At 39.9% G+C, this 24,001-nt stretch overlaps 1 protein-coding gene across 9 annotated transcripts in view; it reads left to right on the forward strand.

The window, feature by feature from the left end:
- dab2ipb (DAB2 interacting protein b) overlaps positions 1-24,001 on the forward strand; it is a 224,885-nt gene that overhangs the window by 114,485 nt on the left and 86,399 nt on the right. The window contains exon 1 of one of the 9 annotated variants that reach the window (XM_041811072.1): positions 7,570-8,075. The exons of 7 other annotated variants lie outside the window; for them this stretch is intronic. Coding sequence is in view for 1 of the 2 variants with exons in the window: in XM_041811071.1 (XP_041667005.1) it covers positions 19,088-19,110 (23 nt within the window). In the remaining variant the exon portion in view is untranslated. Of the gene's footprint in view, positions 1-7,569; positions 8,076-18,972; positions 19,111-24,001 lie in introns of those variants that run through there. One more of the 9 variants, XM_041811071.1, reaches the window with a different exon arrangement.

The following is a 24,001-nucleotide window of genomic DNA, read 5'->3' on the forward strand; positions in this document are numbered from 1 at the left end:
TGTTTTTGTGTGTGTGTGTGTGTGTGTGTGTGGGTATGTGTGGGTGTGTGTGTGTGTGTGAATATGTGCGTATGTTGTGTAATCTTTGTGACAGGACTCCACCGGGGTTTTACTCTGCCTCGGACTAATAAAAGACCATATATTGCAAATGTCAAGCCCCTCTGCCTTTGAGCATCTGACATACCAGAGTATAAAATGAATTTCACAGCTCTTATATTTAAACTGACTTACAGGCAGTAGAAGTGTTTAAAAATAAAAGCCTCAGATTAACCATTTAAATCACACCCATTACAATGACCTAATGGCCTTGACAGCATTAGTTAAAAATGAAGCTCCAAGAATTGTAAATGAAGACTAACAGAAGGTTGAAGTTGTTTTGTATTTAATGAAATATTTACATGCTGCAAAGCAGATGTGACTCAGGAAAGACATGGTGTTGTCAGGCACATCTTTAATATTTCAGCCTATAGATAGCATATGTTTCCACCTTAATCTCAACTATGTATGTGGTAGCAGCTGATGAAGGAGCAGAGAAAAATCTGCACTGCATCTCAGCTTAACAAAGTACCCGCACTTTGAGGAGGGGAGTTTGTTCCAAAGCCAGTAACCATCTGCCTATCCAGTATGTTTAGATAATTTGCAAAAAAGGCAAGCTCTTTTCAAGTTTTAGCAGGCTGATCTGCATCATCCTCACTTCTGTTTCTGTTTGTTATTCAGGCCAGCAGTCATCTGGCAAGCTGACTTCCATCCAAGTTTTGATTGGTCCTTCTGACTTTCCATGGACTGATTCATCATCGCAGGTGGCTCACACGGCCAGAAACTGAACTCAGGCTGTGTGTTAAAAGCCTTCCTCGTTCACTCACTCGCTGCACTCTGTTTAGTAGCAGTCACATAGTTTACTCTTATGTGATTACTAGAGCAAATTCAGGCACTGATTAATATTCTGAATACTTGGTCCAGTGTAGCCTAGGATATCACCAGATTCAGAAAAAATCCATGCACAGCTTGTTAAGGTAGCCTTAAACTGAACCAAAACACGTTAGCATGGACTGACAGTGAAGTTCATTTCATTTCCTTCTCAACTAGTCATGAAACACAATGTAACAGCAAAGCTCCAGCCATTGGTTCTTTCCTTTTGTGATTTTGTTGCTTCTACAAACTTGCAGCAAGCAAATGTCACATTGGTGCTCTTGTAAACCCTGTTTACACAGCAGCAAGGTTCCTCTTTCATCACACTCAATATGAAAAACTGAAAAGCGGTTAAAATGTTGAAAAACTATAGCAAAAGTTATAAGGTGTTAACAGAAGGTGGCATTAATGAACCAAAAGATATATGGTTCTCTGCAGTTTGCATACATTTCTGTTAAAACTTTAAAAACTGTTAAATGCAAAAAAAGGGGGGTAAAAAAATCAAGATTTTTTTCCCAAGGTCCAACAAACTTTTTGTAAATAATGAGCTGTCAACAAACTGCAGCTAAACTACTTAGCTATCGTTTTGTACGCTGCCTATTAAAGGTATTCACCCCTTGGATGTTATGATATTTTAATGATTCTATAAATCAGTCATTGTCAATATAACTTGGCTTTTTGACCAAAGAATGCAAAAAACCCTCTTTAATGCCAAGGTGAAAACAGATTCCTACAAAGTAATATCAGTTAAATAAAGATATGTAATGTGCAATCCATGAGTGCATACATATTCACTCCCTTCAAGCCAGTATTTAGTAGATGCACCTTTGGCTGCAATCACAGCACTGCACTTTGACTCTGGCACTCCAGAACATTCACCTTGTTGTCTTTAAACCATATCTGTGTAGCTTTCGTTGTATGCTTTGGCTCATTGTCTTGCTGGAAAATAAATCTTCTGTTAAACTGTAGTTTTCTTAGAAACTGTGTAAGATTATCCTCCAGATTGATCATTTTACCCTCTACTTTTACATGCCTCCCTGGGCCAAGAAGCATCCCCACAGCATGATGCTGCCACCACCATGCTTCACCGTGGGGATGGTGTGTTAGCGGTGATGTGCGTCTTATCTGATAGCCAATAAGAACTATTTTGGTTTCATCAGACCAAAGAACTTTCTTCCACTTGACCATGGAGTCTCCCACATGCATTTTGGAAAACTCTAGTTGAGATTCAATATTATGAGTTTTCTTTAATAGTGGCTTTCTCTTTGCCACCCTCCCATAAAGCTTTGACTGGTGAAGAGCCCGGCCAACAGTTGTTGTCTGCAGAGTCTCTCCCATCTCAGCTGCTGAAGCTTGGAACTCCTTCAGAGTAGTCATAGGTGTCTTGGTGGTCTCTCTCACCAGTCTCTTTTTTGCATGGTTGCTCAGTATGTGAGGACGGCCTGATCTAGACAGATTTGCACATATAACTTATGGTTTTTAGTTAACATAATCAGCAATCATGCATGTGGTTTACACTGCTGAAACCTGCTAAATTGCAGATGTATTTGTGTATTTCAGACAATGTTCTCTCTTTTTCTCTCTTTTCCCTCATTGTAGCCTTTGGTTAAAACTGTCACTAAGGATCTAAAATTGTTGTTTTTAAGCTTGATACCCTTTAATACTAGTGTTCATTAATATAACTGAGATTTTGTTGTTTAAAATATGAGGTAACAAAAATATCAACGTGTGGAAAACTTGGACAACCCTAGTAGAGAGAGTAGTCAAAGATTTCGCTGATTACCTTTTGGACAAATCCATACAGGCCAGCGCACAGAGTTTATTAAGGAGACTGCGATTACTTATTCCACCTCACACGCCACACAAATACTTAATTCTAGTGGAAGACTTTCCTGCTGCATCACTGGAAACCTCTGAGGCGTAAAACTCATGTCTCCTCACTGTCTTATGACCTGCCAACTTACATCAACATTGTACAACAAATAAAAAATTTCTTTGTAATGTTCAATTACTGCTATTATCTGTATTCTTGATTTTTTAAGAAGCTATGACATGTGTGATTGAATATCTTCAAAAACCTTAGTGTGATGAGGCTCTTTAAACTTTGAATCAGCAGTGATGAAAGTAACGGGCTCTTGCTGCACTTCAGCATTAACTGAACCTATTCCAGACACTATCTCATCAAGGTCAGACTGTGGTGGTATACGGGTGTCTGTATTCAGCCTTCACCACTGTGACCTATGTCTCTATTACACAGATGCATTGAAGCACAGACATCGATAAAAGATTTACTACCTTTTTTTCTTATATTTATCATTTGAATCTTTCAGCTCTTCGTGATAGCTTTACTCTTAATTCCTTGATCGTTTTTTCAGCCCTAATTTCTTTCAAATGCATCGATAGAACTATCATACATCTATTTGTTGAGTCAGCATTTAATAATGTGGGATTTGCTCCTCTTATTCATCTTTTTTTTTTAAAATTTATACTCATATCTATGCTCTGTTGATGAAATAATAATCCTGTAATATTTATCTAACACTGCTTGTAGAGAATCCAACTCAATGAAAAAGAGAAGACAGAATCTGGCATATGTGGTGCAACAGCAGCAAAGCATTGATGCAGACTGACCTAGTTAGAACCATCCAAATACCAAGGTGTCAACATGCATGTTTTTACCTGATCACAGCTCCTCTAAGCAAAGAGATGGACTACCATTAAAGTGCATGCCTACATGCAAAATTTAAAGGCCAACCAATTTTAGAAATCCGTCATAGCCTATCAGGGTGATTTACTGAGTCTGATTGTTGTATTTCTTACTGATAGCTCTCATTGCACTGTGTTGCATGCTCACTTTAAAGAGAATAGTACATATAGGGACAGACAGTGAACTAAAGCAGAGATGAGATGGCGCTAGACAGATCTAAGTACCCCTTTAATAAAAGGCAATGCTCTCTGAGTGCTGTCATTGTGAGCTGGATTATGTCTGGGTCAGACATTCAGCTTTTCATCGTGCATTTACTAACCCTCTCAGACAACTTACTGCACTCACACCACCACACTCTTCTTCTTCACCATAAAAAAAACAGTGTAGTTTTCAAACAATGCATTCATAGAGTTCTGTGCATTTTAGTATTGGAGAAGCTTCAAGTTTGCCTGCAGAGGATTGGTTTAGTTTTGTTCATATTTATAATTTCACAGCAGATTCAGAGTGTTACTTGACTTGCTATTCTTTTACATAGAATGTATGTTCAACTTTTTTTTTTTTTTTTTTTTTACCAAAATGCTATTTTCCTGTTTAATTTGAAGGCAGCTGCTTAGATTTAAGCATTGGCTGTATTTAAGAAGTGGACACAGCCAGACGTGACCATATTTGGACAAGGGATGGAGCTCTGGTGGAGGGATGGATTAGCAGATGCTCTAGCACTAGCATAGTTAATTTGGTGCATCAATAATTTACTATAAGTGCATGATTAATTGGCCACAACCCAACAGCTTTTTGAGCAGTTTCCTCCTCACTTGACCAGAAATGGTTTAATAAACATTACACTTTATTAAAGCTCCTGTAAATAGGTTATAAAGCACATAGAAATCAATGTTAATACATTTATATGACCATTGGCAAGGAGATTGATAATTTCTGTGCTGTCAATTTGAATTCTTGTAGCCACTTGCAGGGGGGGAGGTGTCAGACAGAGTGATTCATAGCATGCTGCTGAGGTTGCCTTTGCCAGTCTTTGACTGTTAAAAGAAGCAGGATGAGAGTTTCATAGAAAACATGGCTTGCTCATGTACAGGACAAGATCAGAAAAGAGTTCAGATGCATGGATTTGTCCACATGGGGCACCGTTTGTACACAAATAAAATTATCCTCATAGGAACTTCAAAGAAAACTAGTAACTCTAAGTAGAAAATGTCCTCTGGGGAAATACCAATGCAAGTATGACACAATGTATTTATACACTCTCTTCCAACCATGCATCTTTTTCTCATCCAGTGAAGTCGCCCCCTACTGGACATTAAAAGGAACCAAAGTTTAGGAATATACGTTAAAGGACTGGCACAGTTTTGCAAAAAAAAGCTACCCTCACCAAGCTTAAAAACATCACTTTATGTATTACATTGTTTAAAAACCTGTAATATTCCACTGAATATCAAACTCCTATCACACCAGCAACATCAGTTAAAAGTTCTGAAGTTTACTAAAATAGTAAGACTAAACCATTTATATTTGTATGTTTTATATTTATTTATATGTTTTTACAGATAAAGGTACATTGAGGTTACATAACATTATAAGAGTTTGATCTGTTGTCTACTTCTAGAGTGAAAGAAGGGAAAAAGGAGAGGAAAAGGATGTAAGAAGGAGAGAAAAGGAGGATTAAAAATGTAAATGAGAGAAAAATCATTGCAGGGCAAGTACTGTCCAGTGTGCCTCTTCTCCAGATGACTGCTTACTATGAACACCCTTCCTCGATAGATTACACAGGTCATCTTTTTGTTGTACCACCTGAAAGCTGCTGTGTACTGTAGGTGGTAAAGTGATGGGGAGAGAGACTAGAGGTCTGAGTTTGTGTGTTAACTTGTCTTGATCATAAAGAGGAGAAAAAGTGATTGATAGCTGAAAGGATTAAAACGACAAATGCCACATTTAAGTTGTATTTCCCACAGTAATGGGACTTTTCATTACACTGAGCGGTTTGGCTCTACTTGGTTCAACTCAGCAGAGCAGCCCATTGCAGCAGGGGATTTGAGGGCCTGTCTTGAGCTGATGGCCTGGCATTTTGAGTCAATGGCGTTTAATAGCTTTGCTTCAGTAGGCATTGTTTGTACTGCCAGAAGAAGTTTCTTCTTCTTCCATTGGTATTCCGGCAGGTATTTCAAGGTTTGATGCAGTGGTTGCTACTGAAACACAGGTGCAAGGCATCCTTGAACAACAACAAACCACTGTGATGTCACCATGGCACACTTTGAGGTGAGGTGGGCACTCTTGGGCCTGCTCCAGAGCAGGACCACTTTGGGCATGGTTCGTCTTAGCCTGGCCCAACCAAACTGGTGATGGAAAAGTCAATCAGCATGGCCTGATTTGGATTGTCACGGCCAAAAGTTACAGAAGAAAAGCCCCATAAATGCCCCAACTCGCCAAGACTCAAGACAGACTCCTGTGTCAGGTCATTGCTTGCTGCTGATGAGTTTAAATAATGGTTTTAGCCCTGAAATTAGCTTCAGTGCTGCAGCAGACAAATAGGTTTCCCCTTTACTTTCTGACATTAGTCAGCACTCTGCAGCCAGAGGTTTAACACTTTTATTTGCAGCGTTGAGGGTAAATGCTCTCCGAGTTTAGAAGTTTCAGGGCAAGACGTGTTGCATTGACCAACACCACTATGATATGTGATATGCACACAACTCTCTACAGAGGTAGTAAGGATGTGAGACAGCTCACTTCTAATCAATCTCCGCCCTGCAAGACAATACCATGTACATGTACAGCATGAAAAATATGCATAAGGATGTCCCCAGTGAATCAAATGTCACTAAACTTTGTTGATAAAATTAACAAATTGTTTTGAAGTTGTATTTTTAGCATCCCTTGTGGTTTTCCTTGGGGTTCTGCCACTCAACAGTGTGTCAAAACAGGTAGAGAAACTAACCCAGTAGCCCAGGTCATGCCGTCAGATTGAGCAAAGCCAGCACAGAGAGATCGTAGTATGCATGGATCCTGTGAGTAACAGGGGCAGGAGGAAACAGGTGGCACACAAAGCAGCAAAAGAAAAACACTTAAAGATGAGGTCATTTTAGAGCTTACAATGTGGCTGTGTGTGGACTTTGTCCTTGGTGTGTCTCACTTCCTACACACCCTATTATTGTGGTTTACCTATGTAATAATATGTGTAAGGGTGTGTGTTTGGTGTCCAGAGGAATAAAGGGGTAAGGGTGATGTCATGTGTGATGACATCATTGCAGACGTGCTGGGAGTGCAGATTAGTGGCCGTCGTTTCTCTTATAAACCAAGTCCCCACAGCTGTCCAGCCTTATCGGTGCTTCCCCCTCCCTCCGGTCTTTTATCCTCTTGTGCCAGCTCTAAAATAGCCACCAACTCGCTCTTATCTCCTCTGCCAGTCTGCCAGTCCTGCCTTAAACTGACCATGGCAAAGAGAAAACCTCCCACATTCCTGTCTCACTACCACCAACAAACGCTTTAGCTGGACCAAAGAGCTGAATCATTTTGCCAACGCTGGGCTCCAGCATGGTTGGCCTGGTGTGTTTCCTTGTGTCTGAGCCCCAGCAGGAGGTCCTAGTCTCTTTCTACAGTTCAAGCTCAGGGCAGGTTGGCGGCACATGCAACAACCTCCCCCTCTCTCCCCTCCCTTCTTGAATCTGAGCAGCAGCAGTGGCAGCAGAAGTAGTGGCTGACAGGGGAAAGCAGCACACCTCGCAGCAGAGTTGACAGGACAAAGAGCACACACTCCCAAACAAGGGGGAGGCAGGGCCAAGCTGGGCAGCTCCAAACACACATACATCCACGTGCCCCCCCTCCCTTGCTCTTTCACAGCATTTTCAGGCTCCTCCCTGCGCTAGGAGACAGAAATGGGAGGTGCAGTCAATCACTGACAGTGAAAGAGAGAAAGAGCTGGAGTTAGAAAGAAAGGAGAGAGACAGCAGAGGAGAGGAGGGAGTAAATCTTCATCATCCCTAAATCAGAGCCAAGAGTCGGCCTGCTTTTGGGTCCATTCATGCGGAGCAAGAGAAAACAAACAGAGAGGAGAAGAAGAGAGTGTGTCCCATTTCAGAGACAACACAGGAACTAGGGCATGCTCTGTACAGGGCGAGCAAGGGAGAGAGAGAGAAACGAAAGGAGAGAGAGAGCAAGCACTGTGGCGCTCATTCTCCACCCCTTGCCTTAAAGCAGCAGCAGGAGGAGGAAAGCGAGAAGGAGTCGGGGAGAGGAAGCAAAGAGGCGAGGAGCAGCGGTCTGCATCGGCAGCACAAGGAGGGGGGAGGCAGAAAATGGAGCTTTGAAATCGCCTCTGCCCTCATCCATCCCTGCCTCACTCTCTCTCTCTTTAATTTTTTTAACTCCTCCACCTCCCCTCTTGTTCTGGTCCAGCCTGGGTTTCTCTCTCAGCCTGCCTGTGATTGTTCCAGGGGAATTCTGACAATGCCTGGTGAGTGTTTCTGCTGCTCTTCACGTGTCACTTAGCGTCCCTTTTGTGTGTTGATTTCATGCAGTGGGAGGTAATTTTTTTCTCTTCTATGAATGTGCAGAGGATGCTTCATTGAGAGTGTTTACGCTAACCCAGCCTGTGTGTGCAGTTTCTACTCCAGCTGTGCTTCTCTCTATCACTGACAATGCAAGGGGAGGCTGCTTGCTCTCCTGAGACCACACATACACTCCACCACATCCTGCGCACATCCAGGTTGCTCTGTCATTATTGTATAATTGCTTTAAACTCTCAAAGGGCTGCCATTCAGCGTATTAAATGTGCAAAATTATTCACCCAACACGAGGTATGATAATGCAGAGATGTGGTGACAGGGAGTGTATCCAACATCACACAAAGCTGGCCTGTGTGACGGAGGGCAGCCAGCTAACATGAATCAGATGACTGGGCCACGCTGTGAGGTCAGCCACCGACTTTGGCTGCCATTCTCGGTCCATGTCGCATGTTTGAGGCAATTAGTAGTTTAAAGAAGAGTCATGGGTGCCAAGGATGGGGAGTTTGGGAGTGCGAGGGGGAGCAACAGCTCATTTCATGGAAACATAGTGACGGGGTGAGTGGAAAGGCTAATCTCAGTGGTTAGTCATCAGTTTGTCAGGGCCTCGGGGAGTTATGAGGAATCTGTCGCACTTTTCTTTTCCAAAATAAGGCTAAGAATAATCTAAGTCAATCAGTACGCATTATATCTATGTTTTCACAGATTTATTCAGACTGATTTCTCTGCTTTTCCCACGGTCAGGTTAATGCACCATGCATAGTCTTAACAGCAGAAGTCACATGGGCGTAAAGAACACACAGTACATGCATGAAATCAGTCAGCAGAAACATATCAAGTATAATTAAGTTAAACTGTTCTATTTAGTTGAATTATTCCATTATCTTTTGGTTTAATTAGACGACAGAGGAAACACTGCTGCTGTCAGAAGCTGTTCCACACAGCTGAACTTCCTCGTCACAGTTCCTGCATGAAGCCAAACATTTATTTTCCTGCGAGGTGGCTTCATGCGGGAAAGCCATCTTCTGTTTGGTAAACACATAAATGATAGTTTGATGGTTGCAGTGTGCAGATATGTTTCAGCGTGAGGGCTCAGCTGGTGGTCCTCTTGATCGTACCCCCCCTCCAAAGAACAAAACAGAGCCTGACTTCTGCACACAATGCTACAGGCATTAATGTCAGTCTGTGTTTGTATTCACAAACAGTATGATCCTTTCTCTTCTCCCCCCCTGCAGCCCTGGGTACTGTTTCTGCCTGCGTGCATGAGCAAATTGCCATGCACATGAATGTATTTGTATGCAGATATGCATATGTTTGGTGCATGCATCTATTTTAAGGTCTACATAAGCTGGACGAGGAATGGCAGAGCAAGAAATAGAGCTGTTAGTCATTTTCACAGCCTTGAACATGCAGTTGGAGCAAGAGGGGAAGATGCTAGAGCCAAAGAGGGATGGAGATCATATAAACAGTGGCAAAAAGAGGACTGGCAGTCTGATATTGCTCTGATTATGTGCTTTTGGGCACTAGTTTTTTCTTTTTTTCTTTTTTGCACCTCTAAGCAGTGATCATTCATGCTCCAGGATGTTGCCCTTTATTTCTGCTGTTTGACTGCTGTTATGTAACGCACAAAATAGCCACAGCAGAAGTAGGCACAGATTATTATGATATAAAATCAAATGCAATAATTGAGGCGAAAACGTGAATAAAGAGCTTTGTACAGTATCTCTCTGCTCCTCTCATCATTTTCCGAGCGTCCTGTCTCCGTGTAATTACTCTGTCATAGATCCTCTCTGTGATGTCCATTGATTTACTGAGAGCTGATGAAGTGGAGCAGAGCATTTGATCAGACACATGCATGGGAAGGGAGGGAGGAAGGAGTGGGTCAGTCACCGCTGCACGCCCAGAGGCCACTCGACCAAGGGGGTCAAGAGGTCTGAACCACTGGCGGTTTAGAAGTATGGGGGAGGGAGGCCAGCTGTGATTTAGCACTTAATCAACAGCATTTAATCATGAATAGACTGGCAGGAACAGCCAAGCATGCACTGGATTTCTGTGTGTATATTCTCTGTAAACATATTCTCTGCAAACTCAGTTTGCATTGTCAGAAATATGAAACAAAGCTCTTGCATAAGAGGTTTTCCTACACCTGGTATCTTTTTTAAAATGTATTCATTCTAAGGTACTGCTGCACAATTTGATAATAATGAGCAATTTATACTGGACGACATTGTGACTTGGGATTGCTATAAATAAAAAACATAAATGATATCATGAGTCTACTTACTTGGTTTCCAGGGAAAATGCAGAGAATAATGATAGTTTCGAAGTGTGTATACACCAACTTAAAACATTCAATTATTAAGTATCATAAAATTCCAAACCTGAAGGGTTTTTTTTTAGAGCACTGCTTTCAAAATGAGTTGATATTTTGAAAATAAATAAGTTTTTTCTTTTTCTGAAAATAAAGGTCATTTAAAAAGTGCAACAGTGGCATTGTTTTACACTTGAAGGCCTTTCTGCATTTATTTTTGTAAACCTTTCGAGTACTCTTTAATACTAAAATAATTGCAGCCTTTGGTGCTGGTTTAGCTTAGTTTTAGAGGCGGGGGTCCTCATTGCACTGGTCGTGGGAGCAATCCCGACCTTGGCACAGTTTGGTGCATGTCTTTCGCTACTCTCTGCCCCCATATATCCTGTATTTTTTCACCTGTCCTACCTGAATAAATGCAAAAAGCCCCAAAAAATAATCTTGAAAAAAAAGTGAATGTGTAATTGTACAGCCTGGCATTCGATTTCAATTGCCGTTGGATAAGTTGTGCAGCACTACACCAAAGTGACCTGAACCATTTATCTGAATCCAGCATTAACTTTTAACATACTTGGCCTTACCAACCCTCACTGGATATTACCCAGTTGATTAGGAATGCCCGATAGTATCAGCATGATATTGGCACCAGGAGATATTGGCTAAAAATGTTAGATATCGCTATTGTCAGATAGGAAAATTTCAGCAGATGTTTATAGCCAATACATCCCCTGACATACCAGCAATAAAAATCATACATCAGCCTTAGTATTGGTAAAATATACAACTGCAGCACCAGGTGTATGGACTTAGGTCACTAATCTCTCGAGATGGCCCACTGTGAGCCAAATGACTTTGGAAATATTGGCATATCTGTTATCAGCAAAAATCCGATATGGTGTATCCCGACAGCAGTTGTTTGGAGTGTTCTTTTGTCTTCATGGTGCAATAGTTGCCAGGAATACTGATTAACCAGTGAGTGACTGGACCTTCCAGACACAGGTGTCTTCTACTCTACACACATTCGCTGCCCTTAGGTGATCCCCATTTCACTAACTGTGAGACTACTAGCACACATTGGCTGGACCTCTGTTGAATTAGGTGATGAATTTTTATGCGATCACTTATTTTACATTACATATTTTTATGTAATCAACATTACTTTGTAGGAATCTGTTTTCACTTTTACATTAAGGAGTTTCTTAGCATTTTTGTCAAAAAAGCCAAATTATATTGACCATGATTGATTAGTAAAATCATTAAAAAGGGTAAAACATCCAAGCACCGTACGTGATTTAAAGGTTTGGAGTCAGGTCCTTCCTCTTCAGTCCTTAGTCAGACATTTCTTTTGAGCAGATCTAGCTTCCAAAGGCTGGGGCTTCCATCCCCAGCTGCTAATATTCCACCAAAACAAGTTAGCTCCCCTAGCTGCACCTGAGCTTGGCACCTCCCAAGACAGTTGTGATTGGTTCCAGGATTATAAACAGCCAATAGCATCTTTTCCTTGAGCAGACATAGAGTATGATGGATGTAGCCAGACCTTTCTTCAGTCCTGAAAAAAAGTCTGGAGAGCGGTCTGGCTTTGAAAGACTGGATCTAAACATTTATGGCAGATTATGGCCATTCAAAACACAACAAAATTCATGGATAGTGGCATAGAGGCTTGTTGTCAAAATCATCAAACTGAAAAGGATTTAGAGCATGAAAAGAAGACAGGATGACAGGCCCTACACAAAAACGTCCAGGAGCTTCATTTCAGTGGCTTTAATCCTTTGAAATTTCTGATGTACTTCAGCAAATCAGAGGTTAGCATTCTGTCTTCAGTCTTGTTGCCTTGAAAGAACGATGCTGGAAGTAGGCTGCTTTCTGGATCTTCTCAGTATGGCCTGGGAGGCAGATGAAAGAGAAGCATATGTTCATGATGGGGCAGCGCTGTGCATTGTCAATAATTGAATCCCTCATTCGAGCTCTCCTGCCCTGCAGGCTGTAGCACAGAGTCAATGCAGCTCTCAAGCATCAGTCGTATAGCACAGAATTCTCTGTCCTTCCTGTCTTTGTATCTGTCACATAAACACACTATCAAGAGAGCTAATTACACTTGCCTCAGTTTCATTTCTCTTTACATTGAGCTGCTTTCATAGATGAAATGGAGGCCAGGCTATAGAGGGATGAATGATGGATGGAGGGTTGGATCTCTAAAGCCTATTCATCATGTAGGCACACCATTCTTCGAAGATGTCACAGAGTATGAGAATATGAAGAGTGTTATATTATTGTGCTGTTTTCACTCAGGTCTTCATATTGTAAAATCTGATAAGTCACTTTCATTTCTTTGCTTCCTGATCAATAAGTAACTGAAAAAGCAGATGTGCCTTAGTAAAGTTAAACACAATATTTGATGACCACTTTGCTACAAAAGCTAATGCAAGTTAGCTTGCACATACAGCAGTAAGCCTCTGCTGGGGACTCATTTGTTGTACTAATGATGTCAAACCTCAGGAGCTAAATAAACAACCTCTAGGTCCTCACTGGGGCTGGGCAATTAATCGAAAATAAGATAAAATCGCAATATTGCCTGCTGCAATTTTCAAATCGCTGAAGGTGCAATATTTCTTCGACTTGAAATTCGTGTTAAAATACCAGTTTAAACCTTTTTTGCATCAGAGATGTTATGCATCATATATAATGCAATCATTCAGGTGCCATTTTTAAAAAAATATTTCTTATTTAATATGGGAATAACATAAAAATGATCACTCCCTTCAGTACAACAATTCATATTCCATTTGGAATGCAAGTTAAAATCATCACAGACAGATGCATTCTTTCAAAAAATGTCAGCCCTTGTTTAATCTAGTATTGTGTTAGTTTTAATGTAGAAGTAGATATTGCTTGTGTTTTTTTTTTGTTTGTTTGTTTGTTTTGTTTTGTTTTTTTAAATACATGAGATGAGGAACTTAAGAAATAATAGCATTTCAAATCGCAATTGCAATAATGGGGGAAAAAAATTGCAAATTAGATTATTTATCCAAATCGTTCAGCCCTAGTCCTCATTATTATCAACACTTCATTTCATATTATACTGATAGTGTTTTTTTTAACACTCTTAACAGCCCTCAAACTGAAGTTGGAATATTGGAACAGAATATGCCAGCGATACAGAACAACTAAAAATACCTATATTAAGATGTTACTGTCACAACTATAATTTGATTTGGTTAATTTTAATTTTTGCTCCATTTGTCCTCAAGCAACCCCAGCAGGTTTGTACTAGCTAGCAAAGGAAAGGTGCACAGTTCTAGCTGCCAGCAATGTTAACAAGCTAATAACTGTTAGCCTGCATACACTGTCAATAATGAGAGCAAGCTAATGGAGAATTTCACTTTGTAATGACTTACAGTGGCTGAAGGACAGGTGAAGATTTCTTATCAGTGTTATCAAGCTAATAACTGTTAGCTAGCTTACACTGTCCAGTTTGTAACAAGTGGGGGTCACTAACTACAAGACTAGAATAAGATTCCTTTTGGGATTTTTTCCCATCATGCATGAGGTAGAAATTTGCAACAACTTTTAAGCAGAGAACAATGAAGCAGAAACAGAAGCAGCTTAAAGCCACAGCTGTATATTATTAAAACAGAGTTGGTGTCAGTTATACAGGTTACTCGAATTCAGCTTCTATGAAATAAGAAATTTACATTAAAACTTGAGCTGAACTGACATATACTGAAGCAAAACTTACACTGCATGAAAAGAAACATTATGGAGGGAGACGGAGAACAAAATGGAGATCATATACAAAGTAAAATCTCTCAAAAACAACTTTTTTTAAAATTATTTACAGTACAGCAAGAACAAAAAGAAAGTTAACAACAAAAAGGAAGCAACTCTGCAAATTACTGCAACAACCAACAAACTTTCCTGGAAGCTCTTCAAAATTCAAGCACCGTATGAAAACACAATTGATATTGTCATAATGCCAAGAATGAAGAAAGACTGCCTTAAAATAGCTCAGTTTGAGCTTTATGATCACCTTACACCAAACAACTGAGACCACAGGAGGATGCTGCAACTTTTGCAAGACTCTAGTTTGTTTATTCCAACTTTGGAATTTTGTCTGTGACTTTAAAATCACTTGGAAAGGTAGTAGACTGAAATACAGTAATATTTAACTACCAAGTAAGACCTGTGACATCATCTCCAGCAGGATAAAAAAATATGCTATTTACTTTAATTATGTATTTAAAGGTTACTTTTGAAGACTGCCAACATTGGCCTCATACTAAAGAGACTGTTACTTTGGCTTGCATGGAGATTATTATCTTTCATATTCAAAAGTAGAAGTGTCTTATTAATTTTTATCATTGGCAGCCCAGATTCAGTGCAGTAGCATTAACAGTCATTCAGAGTTATTCATTATTCCTGCTCTTGCCCTTCTCTGTATTGCAGTGATTTTCATATTCCCTCCTCTTGACTCACTGGAATACTGATGTGAGTTCACTTTGCTCCTCTCTCAGGCTTGTCAGTGTCTTCATCTGTTCCCTTCCTCTTCTCTGCCCTCTATCAACACGCACTTGTCCAACATGTCTTACCTTCTCTCACCCTCCCTCTCTGCCATCCAACACCCACCTCTTTGCAATACCAGCTTGTTGAATCTTGCCTGGAACTGACTGTATCCACTGCTCTTAGTTCCTCCCGTCCTACTCTTTACCTCTGCTCAGGCAGGTGGTGCTCTACTAAACAGGTTAGCAGGTAGCAGGGGAATAGCTTCTCAGCGCAGAGGCCTCAGGAGGGCTGCCTACAGGCAGACAGTTAGCAGTGAGGTCTCTTTACCACCCACCCTTTCTTATGACCCCATCCTGCTGATGTCTAATGCTATGCACTAGGCTCATGACCTTGCGCTTATCCCACCCACACAGTCCTTGGCACAATTTGACATGAATTTTGTGTGTATTTACAGAGAAACCTTGCCTCATACCCTAGTGTACAAATATGAAAATGAGTCAGTAGACTTTTGTTTAGACTGCTTTTCCCTATGAATAATGTAGATTTCAGATATTCCTCTACAGATAGAACAGCCTCACTTGAGCCTGTCCTACATCATATTTTGAGACAGTCACACTCCAAACAGCCCAATGAGATATGATATTATCATGACCCAGACCAGAAGAATGAGGAAATCCCCCAGAGTGTTTAGTCTCCCGGCTTCGCCTTGGCTTTGTAGTTAACCTTTACCCAGCCATTCTTCCAAACAGCGAGACATGCAGGTCTGTTTACTTGTGATAAGAGCAAGCAGTTCTAATCCATTCCATCAAGAGGAACGAGTACATTAAACCTCCTCCAGTTTCACCTCCCAAATGATACTTAAATTGTTTTGGGACTGGAGAAGTGGTCCACCTATAATGGGGTGCAAGAGCCTTTCTGCTTGTATAATTCACAATGAATTCCATTGTTGAGGCAGACTGCTGGTACTGTAGGGTCTCACTAAATGATCGAGCTGAAATTTGCTGGTGCTGTTTTTGGAGCAGAAATACTCAAACTGGACCTGTCTTCATGTAATTATTTTACAGGAATGACTGGCATTTCTGGGACTTGGGAGCTCAAACATCAGTCTGAGCTGAAACGCCTCTTGACAGGATGTCTTAGCTCTGACATCAGTCGTCCCTCACTCAGCCGACCGTTATTGAACTCAAACATACAATACATCTGGCAGTACGTCTCCTCCTTAAACCTGGCTGGCCTCATTTTCTCCTCCTCACATTTGCTCCGTTTTTCCTTTTTTTTCTCCCATTTCCTGGAGTCCCTCTCTCCGGCCAAGGACCCAAGCATTTTCCCACAGAGTGTGCTGCTGAAGGCTGGCCCATTGTTTCCTGCTGCAGGGAAAAAAACAGGGAGGGAGAAGAGGAGAAAAAGAGGAGGAGGAGGCAGGCAAGGCTGACTTCCTGGCTGCCAGCTTTGGGTCTGTGTCAGTGTGAGAAAAAGCAGGGGAGACAGTTCTGATGATGACGGAGGATCTATGAATCCCAGGCACTGACTTCAGCTGGAAAAATATAGATTTTGTGTTATCTCTCACACAGGAGCACCTATATAACTTTATTAACTGCTGATGGCTCATGCTGTTTCTCAGCGTTTGTCTGTCACCCACTGCTTTTTGGGTTCTATTTGTGATCTCAATTAGATATGGGACTTATTTCAGTTGGCTAGTCTGATCTTTAAAAAAGCACTCTGAAACTGTTCAAATTGAGCATTTATTTAGCGTGTCATAGCATTAGAGAGTAAAAAATGTGAAATTGGTTTGCCGAACAGCCCTGCTACCCATCTGTCTGTACAGGTTAATGTTCAATGCCTGTGCTTTTTGGTAACAAATTGCTAAGTTGTATACATAATTATATAACCTGCATAAAACTTAATCTTCTAACAAGATGCTTTCAGCTACATCCATTCACTGTCCTTGTATACATTCAGACATACTTCCCTACATAGCACTGGCCTCCAAATCCTAGATGATAAATGAGCCATTATTTTGACAAAATATGCAAAATCAAATCAACAGGGTAAGGTTAGAGAACAATCCCAACTTAACTTATAGAATTTTAATGAAACCATTGCATAAAGTAGAACAGACTTGCTGCTGATGTTTCCTAATGGCAGACTTAGAAAACAACTGGCAATATTGTTGCCTGTTTCTTTACTTAAGAAACAAAAATAGAATGAGTCAACCAGTGAGAGGGTCTAGCTGCAGACCTTACATTTCTGAGACACCGTATGTCTCAGAAAACAAGCATCGTAATTGCTGGTACAGCTTGTTTCAAGTTTTAGCATTTTCTTTAAACGAAGTCTGGCAGTTACATTCATGAAATAACTGCACTGCTGACATTACATACTAAGCAACATTTCATAAATAAATGAGATTAAAAAGTCATAGCAGGTCTAACCATGGGTTAAATTATATATAAACCTGATTTAGAGATAGTTACACCAGCAGTGATTTGCTTTGGCTTTGTAAGCTTAAACTAAAGCTAAACAAGCTACACTAGCTACTTAATTATTGTTACTACACAAGCCAATGTAGTAAGGTTTAGCAGATGTAGCTAAAGCTTATGTAGATATGTAGCTACATATCTTCTTTATGAGATTATCTTAAGTTACGTTTGTTGTGTAGCTACATTAGCTACATAGCTATGTGGGCTAAACAACATGTCATAAATAAAACAGAACAAGGTCAGAGGTCTAATCTGGGATTGAATTATAAACAGACCCGTTTGAGAAGGAATTACACAAACAATGGTTCGCTACTTGGTTCCCTACTACAGCAAGGCCATCACTGTCTATGTGTGTGTAGCATGTAAAAAAACAATAGAGTGTAAACTGTGAATTTCCTCTCAGGGATTAATAAAGTATGACTTTACTTTACTTTACTGCTAAAGCTAACACTTGCTACATAATCAGAATTACTACATAAGCTAATGCAGCTAAGTTAGCTTTAGCAAAACATAAGGTTTAGCAAATGTAGCTATAGCAAACAGATTTTGTAGCTACTTACATGCTCTGTGAGCTTACCTCTATCCACGTTGGCTACATATGTGTTAGCTACATAACTGCATAGCTACTTTATTTATAGTTAAGTTAGCTTTAACAAAGTGAGCTTTAGCAAATGTAGCTAAAGCTATGTTAGCTATGTAGCTACATGATCTTATGTAGCTTATGCTGCTTACAGAGCTATGTAAGCTATGCTGGCTGCATTAGAATGTGGAGACCTTTTTTCTGTATGCAGACTGTTTACTTAACTTCATTTAAAGTTTTGTATTCAGGTTTTGTGGGTCAGGTGTTTAAACTCTGGTGTCCTTCCTGCTACCTTAACTATTTACCTAACCCCAAACAGAATTTTAGTCCAACTTTATTTGAAAATCGTGGCATGTATTTTTATTCAGAGACAGACAGTGTCTAAGATGAACAGTCTGCAACCAGTACTGGTTAGTTAATGGGTTTTTTTTTTTGGAGAGTTAGAAGCAAACTCCTATACAATCTCTAAATCGCAAACATACATTGGTAACATAACAATATCGGCAACATGTTTGTGTAGTTTAGTCAGTTTCACCTTCTTTGCTCTGTATGTCATTTCAAAAGGAGTTGGAAGAAAATAGTTTTTTTGCCAGGTTGTAAAAAAAAAAATGACAAAAGGCTAAAGCCATATTTTCTTAAAATACAGAGATTGTATTGTTAAAAACACACATTAAAGAGTATTGAAGTTCTGACAACCTAGGCTGCTGTTAATGTGCATTTTTGCACTATTTGTGTTTTTTTCCTACAGGGTAATTAATCATTAAATCCACCCCTTGACCTCTACCTTTATAGTTCCATGCCTTGAGCGCTGGGCTTTTGGATTACCTCACCACACTATAATGTTACACTGGACCATGGGCAGGCTTGTCCTAAATAACAGCACTGTCTTTTTAAATGGGATGTGGAGAGGGGTGTGTTAGTAGCAACAGACATCCTTTGGGAGCGGTGCGGTGTAACTCAGAGGGCAGAGCCTCCAGCCACGTTCCCAGAGTCTCAAAAATAGTCTGGAAAACACTGAGACCAGCCGCTGGAGAGGAATGCGACCCAAACTGAAGCCGTGTATTTTGGAGATCTGGCTCGGAGAGAGTCTGCTGGACAATGTTTCACATATTCAGTAGATCGTAAGTTTCATTTTTCTTTTCAAACTCTTAAGTCTTTGGAGCGCTTGTTACTGTGGATTGTTCCGGCACAGCTGCACAGTGTGGTTTTTTTGGAAACCTCTGTTGCTGCATCCGCCCACGGTTCACTCAGGACATCGAATTGTAGCCTCATCTGACTACTTTCTGCTACTTTAACATGAATTATAAATGCAAAGAAAGGTCAGGATAGTTAATTAAAACAGAGTAAATGTGCAGCACTCTGAAAAGTTTAAAAAGAAGGAGCTGTGAGGGGAAAAAAGAAACAGGACACGCTCAGACTTGAACATGAAAACTATTCACTGCCAGAGGCAAATCTTGGCTTTAGAGTGCAAGTAAGATCTCAGCATTGACTGCACATTTTACCATTTAAAGCCAATTATGAGCTGAAGCTGCCTCACCTTTCTAAATTAGGTTTTAGAAAGGTGACTATGAATGCTGAAAAAATTGAGGAAAAAGAAGTTTATGCAGAAATCACAGGCTTGATTTTGTTTTTGCCATCTCATGTGGGAAGATAAGTCTCTGCCCTCTTTTTCTAATGGTGAACTTGAGTCTTTGCCTGTTTCTTTGTCCAATGCCGGGGTTGTTTGAATATTCAGGTCGAGAAGTAAAAAAAAACAAAAAAACACTTCCTCATCTTCTCGTCTCCTTTGCACATAGTGTTATTAGTTCCCCAAGCACTAAACAGTTACATAAAAGTTGAAGAAAAAAACTTTTTTGCTTGAAACTCATTTGTGCTTTCCTCAGTTTTTACTGAAAATCCCAACTCTGCATATTTTTGCATGTGGTCTGGTCTGCATTTGTCTTCCAAACAATCACAAATACAAGCAGTTGAACCTGAAAACACTTCAGGACAGATGCGCACACCATGTCTGTGACCTTGGCGTGCCAGAAGTATTCTCAGCCTCACGGTCAAGGCTGAGTTACACCCACAGATATGTGACTACGTTTCCTCTAGTAGTCTATTATTTACTCTGCATTGTGGATAAAACTAGGAGTGGGATTTTGCAGTAGTTTCTGTTATCAAGAACTCAGTAATCATAATTATAGTTTAAAGAAAGCCCAAATTCATCAGAGACAGGGCTGCTGAAGGCCTGCTGTTTTCTGTGGTCTGCTGCTCATCAACACTGCAAATCCTAGCTCTGAATGAAGTTACAAGAGATGACAAGGTAACTTTGTCTTATTAACCATATAAATGTAAGGAAAATTCAAACACGGTGCTCCGTTGTATGAACAAGACGGTCTAAACTCTGTTCACTCATCACTGTCAATTCCTGCAGAAACCAGAACATGCTACTCTAAGACAAAATAGCTAACAGTAGCAGACCCTTTATCCACATGATGCTCTCCGCTCATACATCTGTTCACTCTTATAGCTGTTAGACTAGTTCACAGGTGTCAAACTCAAAGCCTATGGCCCACATCTGGCCTGCAGTCAGGTCTGATCAGCCTTGTGAGATGTTTTGGGGAAAGAGGGACATTTTTAAAAAATATTGATTTGCCCCTTTTTACTCATTTGAATATTTCTGATGTGAAATTTCACCAATCTATTTCAAACTATGTCTAATTATAGCAAAGGAAGAGCTTAATATGATGCAGTAAATGTTAAATGTGACTCTTTGGGGTGCAGATGGCCTAGTGGTAAAAACCCATGTATGCAGGTGGCCCAGGTTCAAGTCTGGCCTGCGACTCCTTTCCTTTGTTCTGCTTCTGTTTGGATCACAAACTCCTCTCGTCCTTCATGCATAATGGACTGTCGGCCATATGTGCAGACAGCATATGTGTCTGTGAGGTTAATCTCCTGACTGATTTGGTGCCTGATTATTATAAAATTGTAATGCCAAACTAATATAATTGGAATTTATTCACATGGGATTTATTTTCAAGTCAAGAAGAAATGACACTGTAGTCTTAATTGCATAAATTTGAATGGGAAGTTGTTAACAAATCCTTTGGCATACTTAGGCTACCTCCAGCTCTTATCAGATGGTAAAAATTGCTTTCATTGTGGGAAAATTGTCTTTATAACTGAACATTTAATCCTGAGTCAGACACGCTATACAATGATATAAGACGTCTGCTTGTTTGGTTGAGGAGCATTGTTAAAAGGCATCCAAAATTACGCACAGAGGTGGCCCAGTTCATGGTGCATGCAGGGATGTTTGTGGGATTCTAATAGAATGGACATGCAGAATAATGACTGTCAAAGCTCATATGAGTTTAAAAGTGAAATTTTAACTCAGCAAGAGAAGGCTGAAACTATTGTGTAAAATGGTCTGCTTTAAATAGTAATACTCCAATGATGTATCAAGACTTTGAAATTCATCATCAGTGAATGCTAAAAACATTAAGATATGTCAAAAATATATACTCTTGTTATGAGATACAAGGGCAGGGTGATATTATTCTCTGAATTGTTTGCCTTGCAGCACTCATTGATTGGTAAATTCGTCTAACACTGAATATTTTAAAGTAATAAATAATCCAGCAGCCTATGTATCACTGTTAAGTCATATTGATGTTGCTAAAAATGTGGCCCACATGACGTCTTATTGGAACAAATATGGCCCAGAGTTTGACACTCCTGGCCTAGATGGTGGCCTTTACTCCAGCTCGACAAGGTAACACCTCAGCACAGACGCCTTCTGTCACAAAACATTACATAACTAACTAACTGATGCTAACAGGCTAATTTTTGTTCGCCCTTGAGTCATGTGTCCTTTGATGGTTGCCATAGCTTTGGTAAAGCAGTTGTTGTAGCTGTATTCTGGCATACTGTGCTTAAAAAGCCAGAGCCGTGGCTTGAGAATTGTATTATATTAGTACTTTTTAATATTTATTTTATTTTTATTTTTTACCAAGTATACTCAGTTTGACGAACATGAAAAGCTTGAGTACACATAAAATAAATCAGTTCAAATATTGCAGCTTAAAACAGTGTGTGCATAGTGCCTGAGTAATGAAACATTACTCAAGAAATGACGGCCACATCCGATACTTGAATACTCGAATGCTAATATCCATCCTTAGTTGAAACATGCTCATTTCCACAGCCCTTACTACAAATCAGTAATGCTAATGGGGTCAACAGGTTGGGCATATTGAGGTTTCAAGCAGTAGATTTTATGTTTGGTTGTGGCAAGGCGGGGAGGTTAGTGATATGTGTAACCCATAATTTAATTGATATTGTTACACTTAGCTGATTAATGTAAGGATATAATCTCTTCCCTTTTTTCATCAGTTAAGGTCAGGTTCTTAATGTTAAGGGACAGTCTCTCAAACTGCTCTGACATCTCTCCACCCTTCAGGGTTTAACAGTTAAGGATTGCTTGATGGCCCGAAGCTAAATGATAAGTCCGTTAATTGGGCAGACATTGGCCCAATTAAGCCAACATTTTCATTATCCCCTGTCTTACCATGGCGATTACTCTATTATCTTTCCCTTCTCCTTCCACTGCCTCCAGTCTCGTCTCTGCAAAGAGGTATTTTAGTGCAGAATTAATGAGAAAGGAAATGGTGGTCAGAGGTTCTTTGAATCAAAAAGCTGCAGTAAAAAGACGCTCCTTTTTCTTTTGAGTGCTGTTTCCTCGCGTTCAAAATAATGAATCAGCCTCGACCTGCCAAGGATGTTGGTTGGCGGTTTCAAAGTGGACCGAGTTGGATGGTGTTTAAAAAGACATATAATTATCACAAACACAATGTAAAAGGGAAACAGCTGCCTTGGAGCACATCAGTTTGCAAAAAGGTTTCTGATTCATACAAAGATGATTAATCCCTTCAAAGTTTGGATTAATGGCTGCACCCATTATTTGTGTATAAAATATGCATTTTGTATTTTAAATATAGTTTGCAAAAAGCAAGATTCCATACAGTAATTTGTGGTATTGATTAGGTTCATTTAATTTTGCCTGCCTAGGAAAAGAAATCCTTTCTTGGCCTGACATCACCTTCCTTAGGCTCAAATTATTGCCTGCAGTGTAACTTAACCTAACAGTGTTAGAATAAAGTAGTGGATCGATTTCTGTGGGTCTGTGAAAATGTGCTATTGATTCATGAACTTAAAATCAATTGTTTCTGATCATGTTGGACAGAGATGAAAAGGATATTTTTGCCCAGTTGCTCAAGACAGCTTTACATTATTGATTTATGTAATCTATCCTAATGTTTTATTAGCCATTTTTGCAAAATTTAAGTGAGCATTTTCTAACTTGCCTAATAAATACTCTACATTGCATTTCCTTGCAATAAATAATTAATCTGCCCTATGGGATAACTGGACGTTAGGGTGTTAATGGAATATGTATCAAAATTTAGGAGTGTTATTTGATATTTTTAAAGAAAATCTTGGGTTTTATTTAGGGATGCACGGTATTATCAGCAGTATATCAGTATCGGCCGATAATAGCTTAAAAAGTTAACATCAGTATCGGCCGATAATAAAATTTACACTGATCTGTATGGCAGATAATGTGATGTCATAATTTAGTGCATGTGATGATGCTGGACGTGTGCCAACAACAACAAACTCAACATGTCGGCAGTGTGGGAGAAGTTTGAGGTGTGGGATCAAGACAGCAAAGTAGCTGTTTGCTTCGCTTGTAAAGTACATGTGACGCGAGGAGGACTCGACAACACGTCTTTAACACCCCTACTTTAATTTTGCTTCTAAATAAATATCAACCTGATGACTACAAGGACTTTCTTAAGATAAAGAATGACAAAACTTCGTGCTAGGGGAAACTCGTCAGCAGTCTCTACTTAAATCAATTGACAAAGCTAAAAAATTCAGCAGCGGCCACCCAAAGGTAAGGAGCTGAACATGAAAATCATTGAATTCATAGCTCTTGATAATTAGCCTTTCAGTGTGGTAGAATAT

This window comes from Cheilinus undulatus, linkage group 17, assembly GCF_018320785.1.
Source record: "Cheilinus undulatus linkage group 17, ASM1832078v1, whole genome shotgun sequence".
NCBI classification, from domain to species: Eukaryota; Metazoa; Chordata; class Actinopteri; order Labriformes; family Labridae; genus Cheilinus; species Cheilinus undulatus.